This window comes from Chinchilla lanigera, unplaced genomic scaffold, assembly GCF_000276665.1.
Source record: "Chinchilla lanigera isolate Chin_1 unplaced genomic scaffold, ChiLan1.0 scaffold00043, whole genome shotgun sequence".
Lineage (NCBI taxonomy): Eukaryota > Metazoa > Chordata > Mammalia > Rodentia > Chinchillidae > Chinchilla > Chinchilla lanigera.
Window position 1 is genome coordinate 7139575 of NW_004955444.1, and position 9044 is coordinate 7148618.

The 9044-nt window shown below is 40.7% G+C and overlaps 1 protein-coding gene across 1 annotated transcript in view; it reads right to left on the reverse strand.

Annotated features, from left to right (window-relative positions):
* Positions 1–9044, reverse strand: part of Terf1 (telomeric repeat binding factor (NIMA-interacting) 1) — a 46169-nt gene that overhangs the window by 36293 nt on the left and 832 nt on the right. Inside the window, exon 2 of the mRNA XM_013518223.1 lies at positions 3113–3208. Within this exon, the coding sequence (XP_013373677.1) occupies positions 3113–3208 (96 nt within the window). The remainder of the gene's footprint in view (positions 1–3112; positions 3209–9044) is intronic.

Genomic DNA, 9044 nt, shown 5'->3' on the forward strand with positions numbered 1-9044 from the left:
AAAAAAAAAAAAAAAAGAAAGACCCACGAGGAAAGTCCGCCATAAACAAACATTTTCCCGTTTGAGACATTTGCAGTATTTTAAAGCTATGTGGTATAAATGAAAACCAATATGGTAAACACTAGTCATATATAATTGCTGAGTAGTTACAATGCGGCTACTACAAACTGAGATGTGCTTTAAGTATAAAATACATGCCAAGCTTACCATAAAGACTACAAAAAGTAAAGTATCTCATTAACATTTTATAGGTTACTTGTTGACATGTCTTAGGAATATTGGATTAAATATGACTAAAATGAACTCTACTTTTCTTAATAACCTATTTAGGTTACACATCTGGCTCATATCTCCTGACCAGCACTAATACAGAGTAACCACTAAAGACAGTACTATAGGTTACATATACCAAAAATCCTTTAAATGTGTCTTCACGTGAGTAAATTACAATGAAATACACTGACCCATGATAGCTGACCCTGGCCTATTAGATCTAGGATATATACACAAAAGGAAATCCTAGCCAGTGTGATAGCTCATGCCTGTAATCCCAGCAGTTGGGAGCTTGAGGCAAGGGGATTGAGGCCAGGCTGAGTTACAAAGTGAGTTCAAGGCCAGACTGAACTACAGTGCAAGATCCTGTCTCAAAAAACCCAACCCAACCCAACCCAACCCAACCCAAAACAACAGCAACAAAAAACCCAACAACAACAAAGAAAAAAGAAATGAAAGGAAGAAAGAAACTCTAGTGAATTTCAAAATTCAACCATGGGATTGGGCCAAGAATATAGGTAAGTGGTACAGAGACTAACTGCTCAAGGCTCTTGGTTCAATTCACAGTACCACAACAGAACACAACAACCTTGCGGTCTCACACAAAATCTGGACCTTAGACCTCCCCTCCTTTTATGGGAGGGAAAGTTATTGGTGAAGAAACTAAAATATACCGAACAAGGGCCATTTGCAGAACACAAATACAGGGGTAAGGTATTTTGATACATTTAATTTACAAAAGAACCCTGTTAACAACACCGTTAAGTCTGCAAGCTCTGGAATTTTCCAGTTGTCTACCCCAGCCTATTTTTCTCTTCTGCAACAGGCTCTGATATTTCCTCTCTTCCACATGTGCTCTGCTCTAGCTCTCCTTATATGCCCTGATACCAACTCTCCAGACTCAACCTCAGTCCCTAAACAAAGCAGGCTACGTGAGCCAGAGATGATTTAGTGAGTACCTGGAACACAGTACTAATACGCAGGGTCTGTGTAAGATGTGTTTTGGTTTTTTTTTTTTGGTGTTTGGTTTTTTTCCGGTACTGGGAATTGAACTCAGGACCTTGCACTTGCTAGGCAGGTACTGTGCCTCTGAGCTAAATCCCCAGCCCCATGTAAGATGTGTTTTTAAGCTGGTGTTATGGTTTGTGTCTACGACACCTGCAGTTATGAGGTAGGCTTTTAGAGTTTACGATTGATTCATGATCCAATGTTGGAATTATGGATGTGAGCGCTACACCTACCCTGGGGCGGGTAGTTTATATTACAATGGAAGGGAGGGAAAGAGGCTACTTCTCCCTTTGTACCCTTGCTGTTTTTTGCTATCTTCCACTGCTGTGAATGGTTGCCCTCTGCCATGTGCCACCCTGCATTGGAGACAGTGGAGTATGGACTGAAACCTCCACAGACTATGTGCTAAATAATGACAGAAAAGTAACCAACACAGCTGGAGTTTCATATAAATACTGTTCACTACCCAGGACTGCTGGGAAAGAATGTTTAAATTGTAAAAACCAATTGTTTCCACCAAACTGTACTTTAAATGACCATGTTGTAAATAACACTGAACCAAAGCTGCCCATTGTAATCTAATATGAACTGTGGAAATAAGGGAGATTGTAGCTATAAATTATGTTTCTTTTTATAAGCATGTGTCTATATCAAGTTTAGTGGACACGGTGGCACAAGCCTGTAATACCGGTGCTCTCAGACGCTAAGGCAGTGGCATCGCAGGTTACAGCTAGTCTGAGCACCTTAGACCCTGTCTCAAAATAAAAATAAAAAGGAGAGCGTGAAGTTCAGTCCCTAATACTGTAGAAAGTTCAAATATCAGTGTTTAGTAAAAACAGCGTATAACTGGCATGAGCACAAAGTTATATAATAAAATTAAGAGTGAAATCTGTGAGTCCATGAAATAGCTCTTCCACTACAGCATCAGAAACACTGAACACCTCACGGCTCTCTCTACCTTCCTGCTTGCTTATTTTGGGATTCCTGGCGATCACCTCCCAACAGCAATAGGTTATGGAGATCTCAACTGCAGGGGAGAAAAAGGAAGAGGAATCCCTCACTTCTGATGAGATTAGGGAGATGTGTAAACTGTGGGAAAAGTACACAGAAAAGGACCACCTGAATGAGGCTACAGCAGTGCGGAGTGACGAACCTGTTTAACAACAGTGCAATGTGACAGCTCTGTGAAACCCTCACAAGGAGGCAAAAGCAAGTGTCACTGGGTAGGTTCCTTGTTGAAGCTGCATGAAAGAGAAAGATTCCATTCAGCTAGATCACAGAGGTTCTATTAGTGATAGTGAAATTCGTTCCACACAACAGTCCTCCTCTTTCTTGTCTCTCTCACATCAGCCACGAAGGTTTTCAAAGGTAAGTGCAGGTTAATTAAATTTTTTTGACACAAGGTCTCACTATGCAGTTCAGGCTGGCCTTGAACTCCTGGCAATCCTCCAGCCTCAGCCTTCTGAGTGTTGGGATTACAGGCATGCACCACGTGTATTTTTCTTTGTATTTTTATTTTCTTGATTATATTGCAATATTTTACATTTTTATATGAATATTTTTGGGTTGTGGAAGAAATCAACTGAGTTTTCATTAATTCTTACAGGGAAATTCACTTTGACATACAAGTGCTTTGGATTACAAGCATCCTTCTGGGACGAATTACAATCACTAAGATTTCACTGTACATGTTTTAAACATACATGTGCATGTACACACATGTATTGCCCAGGTACCTGTAAACCAACTCTGAAAATTTCCAGTATTTCTTCTCATTGTCTTATATTTGAACATAAATTATTTCCAATAAAAGATTAAAATACATATTTACCAAGGGATTTTCCTGCTGCAATTCTTGTCAAAAACTGGCATATGTAAATGGTTCTCAACTGATCAGATGTAAGACTAGAGAGTCCATGAATAATAGCTGAAAAAGAAAAAAGTAAATTTTATCAAGATAAAACCAAACAATCTAGTAGTGGCAGTAGATGTGGTTCATTAATAGGTTACAAACATCTCCCCCAAATTACCATAAATTTACAGTTGCATGTTCTAGTTATTAAGATAATTTTAAAAATTCAGAACAAAAGTGCAGGCTATTGGTACGTAACTGAAAGCCCAGTGCTCTGGGAGGGTGACGCAAGAGGATCACAAGCTGGAGCCTAGCCTGGGCAACTTTGTGATTCCGTCTCAAAATAAAAAGTCAAAAAATGGCTGGAGATGTGCAAAGGTCCTGAGTTTGATCCCCAGTATCACAAACAAAAACAAAAACAAATCATAACAAAAACAGCTTTCCAGGGGCTGGGAATTTAGCTCAGCAGCACAGCACTTGCCTTGCAAGCACAAGGTTGTGAGTTTGATTCCGGGTACTGGAAAAAAATAAATAAATAAATAAAATAGCTTTCCAAAATACAGTAAGTCCCCAACTTAAGAACATTCAAGTTGTGAACTTTCACAGATACAACAGACTTTGTTTTTTATGCTTTACACTGTACATTGTGCCAAAGGTACTGTTGTGGTTTGGGGTTTTGTAAGGAGAAACAACATAATGCAGGACACATATTTTATAAGGTTGTTTATAACAGTTACCCAAAAAATCATATACAAGAGAGAGTGCAGGAAATCTGAGCACACACTAAAGACCAAAGAATCCAGTTGAGGGCCTGATCCCACAGAAATGTCCTGCATGAGTCCAACTGAAGACCTAGAGCCTATAACACTAACTCCTACGAGTCCAATTGGAGGCTCAGAGCCCACAACAATGTCTCATGCAGGCCTATTTCACGGATCTGTGCTGGGAAGGCCCAAAGGTCAGTGGTGGAAGCTAGAAAGTCTGTGCCAGCGGGATGAAGGATCTGTGCTAGCGGGCTGAGGGATCTGAACTGGACCAAGGAAGCGATGCTCAAAGACAGAACCAGAGCTCCCCTGAAAAGTACCACAGCCATCCTTAGCAATCAATAGTGATGTCTCAAGCTCCTCTGACCATGAGGAAAGCCGAGTTCCTATCAGGAAAGCCAACACAACAAGCTTCTCCAGGAGACTGAGCAGTGTACCATCTTTCCCTCTGGAGCTAGGAAGCTATGCTCAAAGTGAGGACCAGAGCTCCCTGCCAGTGACGCGTAGCCATTCTCAGCGACAAGGTCCCACGTTCTTCTTCTGACGAGAACCAAATTCATCAGGAAAGCCAGCATGATAAGGTCCTCCAGCAGAAGAGCCCAAGAGAACCAGCAACTCTCTGCCAGCTCTCAATAGCCTCTCTTCTCCAGTTCTGTCTCTTATGCTGCCAGCAGTAACCTTCAGGTGGGCCTCCCACACCCAGCACCACACGGGTTCAAGGCAGCTGGGTGTTACAAGTTGACTGCCAGTTATCAATCCTCCACAGGTATGTAAGACTCACTTTGTCAGATTTATGAGTGAATCTGACTTACAAAAGTTCTCCTGAAATGGATCTTGTTCATAAGCTGGGGACTTACTGAGGACTTACTGAGGACTTACTGAGGACTTACTTACTGAGGACTTACTGAGGACTTACTGAGGACTTACTGGGGACTTACCTGACTCACATGCAGAATAACAAATATTTAAAACTATTTACAAGTATCACAGTACACTAACAAAAATGATTTAGATCTAAGTAATTTTATACCATGAAATTCTTCATAGTATAGGAAATATTTTGTATTATTTCTATCAAGATTTCAGTTATGTAATTTTTTTCAGATAGCTATATTTAAAAAGTGTACTTATTAATATTTATCTCACAAATATTTGTCCACCTAGACATTATAGCAGGCAGTGAATACATTCAATGGTGCATAAACCGTATCCCTGGATCTCAGTGAGCTAGCTCATCAAAGGATAAATGACTGCACTACTAAAATGTGAAACTGAAAAAGACAAGGACAGAATGCTAGGGCAGCATACAGCAAAGAAACCTTACAATGAATTTAAGTATCTTTTTGGGGAAAGGATCGTCAGGAAAGGCTTCTCCGACAAAATACTATGTCTAAAATAAAGTACCTGCATTAGTATTATACTTCATCCAAGGTTTGATTGGTATATGTATATGTAAGTGTACATATGTATTGTGTGTGTATGTATTATAGCATAAATAATTAGCAAGCCAAGAAACAGTTCTGTGGCCATTAAGCAGACAAAACAATAATCTTACTCCTTCTTCAATTCTACAATGGCATAATCTCATGATGTAACAGATTACATGGGCCAGATAGTTACAATAGAATTTTTTTTTTTTTTTTGGTGGTGCTGGGGATCGAACCCAGGACCCTGTACATGCAAGGCAAGAACTCTAGCACCGAGCCACATTCCCAGCCCAAATAGTATTTAAAGAGAACAGATTTATATACAATTTAAACAGGTGATTAAACCTTTACTGAACATCTACTGCTAGAATGTCTTAGCAGCTCATAACTGAGGGACAGACAGTCCGTCTCTGATCCTTATGAAGTGATTTTTGACAGCGAGTCTCACTATGCAGTTCAGCCTGGCCTCGAACTCACAAGGATCCTCCTGTCTCAATCTCCCAAGTGCTGGGATTACAGGCGTGCACCACCATACCCGGCAAGTCACTACAATTATAATGAGTGCCACAGAGGATAGGTTTAGTCAGCCCTCTGCATCCATGGGATTCTATATCTGCAAATTCAACCAAGTGAAAATCAAAAATGTTTTTAAAAATAATTACACTTGTACTTAACATCCAGACTTTTTTCCGTATTATATCTTTAATGACATAGTATAATAATTATTTATGCAACACTTACATTGTATTAGGTGTTAATAATAATCAAAAGATGATTTAAAGTTTACGGGGAGAATGCTGAGGTTTTATGCAAACACTAGGCCATTAGGCAACACTAGACCTGAGCCTCCAGTTTCTCTTACCAGGGGTGAGGAAACCAAGCTCCACAGATACTAATGGAGGACAGGAGACAGTAGTTTGGAAGACAACACGCAATTCACTTAAAAGCAGAAGTTGGGGCTGGGGATTTAGCTCAGCGGCACAGCGCCTGCCTGGCAAGCGCGAGGTTGTGAGTTATCGGAAAAAAACAAAACAAAAAAGACAAAGCAAAAAAAAAAGCAGTTGTTTCACCTCTTCACTATGGGATAACTACATTAAATAATTTGGTGCTTCTTCTGCACAGGAGATTTGCTTCTTCTCCCATTTATTTTTTCAACCATCTATTTACATCAATGTGGACTGTTTTTTTTTTGTTTTTGTTTTTGTTTTTAGCACTTCCTTACTTTCTGCAACTAAAGAGTTCCAAGTCAAGGTATATTTTCCTTCTCAGTCCCAGAATTAAGTCATTTCTGAAAGAGCCCTGCTTTCCATGGTAAAGGATGGTATGTGAAACCAAAATCTGGGTGCTAGGTATACTTGCGCTCCCAGGGATGCTCCTATGCCTTTTCAGAAAGAGAAAGGAAATACATGTGTGTACACCAGCCCAAGGCTATACACATTATAAAAAACGTGCTTACCCTTCTGTTATAGTTTGGATCTAGGTGTCCCTCAAAAGCTCACATGCTATAGGCTGGGACTCCATCTTTGCACTAATTGAAGTGAAGTAGGATTAAAAAAAAAAATAAAGATAAGGGAGGAGACAAGGTAGGAAGTAGACAAGGAAAACTGGAATTTTAAAATTGTACTTAAAAAAAATCTGCAGCTTCAGGACACAAAAATTAATGAAACCCATTTTAAATATTTTCCTCTTCACCCAAGATGCAATAAGCCTGGGCAATTCCCTTTCATCTGCAAATTGACCTTTTTCACATGTGAACAGACCACCTTTTTACCTATAAATACTACTTCATGCTCAAGGGAAGAGCAGTATTAATGGGTAGCATATCTCAAGGTCAAACACCTATGAATAGTTTGCTATCTAACATAACTCCACCAGATGGGTAACTGACAGCAGAAACACACATCCTAGGCCCCGTATATACAGTATAAAACCTCTCTAGATCATAAGGCCCACACTCTATTTCTCCGAATGTGTACTTTTACATTTAAATATCTGCCTAATAAATCCCTTCATAACTCTTACTGATGTGTCCTGAAAATTCTTCTTTTTCTTTTTTTTTGTCTTTTTGAGACAGGGTCTTGCTATGCAGTTCAGGCTGGCCTTAAGCTCACTTTGTAGCCCAGACTGGCCTCGAACTCGCTACGATCCTCCTGCCTCAGCCTCCCGAGTACTGGGATTACAGGCGTGTGCCACCACGTCCGGCTGAAAATTCTTTTTCCATGAAGGGAATTGATGAACCTGCAGTTTAATTCTACAGATAAGGTAGGCTTAGGAACCTCCTGGAACCCTGTCCAGTGACAGGGAGGTTGTGGAACTTCGCAGTGTGGGGTCTAGTGGGAGGTTTTAGGTCACTGGGGGCATGCTCCGGGAGAGTGTTGGGACACCAGTCTCTCCCACCCTCAGTCCTATATAGGTCCTGGTCTTGAGGTGGGCAGTTATGCCTTAACACACGCTTCTGACACACAGCGCTGCCTTGCCACAGGTTCCCAAATAAGGGGCAATCAACAAGGAACTGACACTTCCAAAACTGCCCCCAAATAAACCTTTTATAAACTGGTTATCTTTTACTATAGTACCACAAAGCTGATTAACACACCCTCAGTCTCAAACAATTTACACTGATGTCTCCAACCCTAACCCATTACCAAAGACCATTCTAGCCTTCCCAAGAAAATCTTTTAATAATTCGAATTACTGTGAACTGATTTCACTCCAGGAATGAATTTCCTAATTAGTGTTGATTACCCACAGCTCCAGTGTTATCTAAGTACACAAAGAAAAGGTCTTTGATTGCAACATAAGGCAGGAGTCTGAAACACGCCGGGTTAACAACTTCACTCCTCTGTAAACTAAAACTACTTGCCTAACTCATGAGATTATCATGAAGATGCAAGGCATCAATACAGATTGTGGAGAATTTTCTGTTAAACCCTAGATTTGTTTAACTCTGTTAAACCTTAAAATACACATTCAGACAGTAAGTTTAATGCTAACTCTGAATAAAATACCAGAGCATTTTTCTGTTATCTTTCAAAAAACTGTGCTAAAATCCCCAGCATTCTGGAAGGCTGGGGCAGTAGGACCACAAATTCGAGTGCCTCCTGGACAGCTGTATGACACCATAACTGAAAAACGAAAACTGAGCTTGGCGGGGCATGCCTGTAATCTCAGCATTTAGAAGGCTGAGGCAGGAGGATCACGGCGAGACAACAGGTCAGCCTGGACTACACAGTGAGTTCAAGGCAGCCTGAACTACATAGTGAGACCGTGTCTCAAGGTCAATAAAAATTTTTAAATGGGGGTGGGGATGTAACTTTATGCAAAGGCCTAGGGTTCAACTCCCAGTGCCACAAGAATAAACAACGACAGCAAAAATGCTGTGTTAATCTTCCCGATGGGTCTATGTCTTTGTCCACCTTTTACAGGCTGTCTAGGCAGCAGACTGCACGCATTTTCTTATTCTGACAACTGTACTCTGCTAGCAGAACAAAGAAGGTTTATTTGTTTTTTTGGTTTTTCTCCGGTATCGGAAACCGAACTCACGACCTTGCTTTTGCCAGGCAGGCGCTTTTGCCGCTGAGCTAAATCCCCAGCCCCCAAAGAAGGTTTAAATACCTCACAAATTAATGTAACACTGACTGACGACTGGGGCGACAGACTGCAGAACAAAATACCACCATAATATAGGTGTGCAGCACTCTGGGAGGCTGAGGCAGGAGG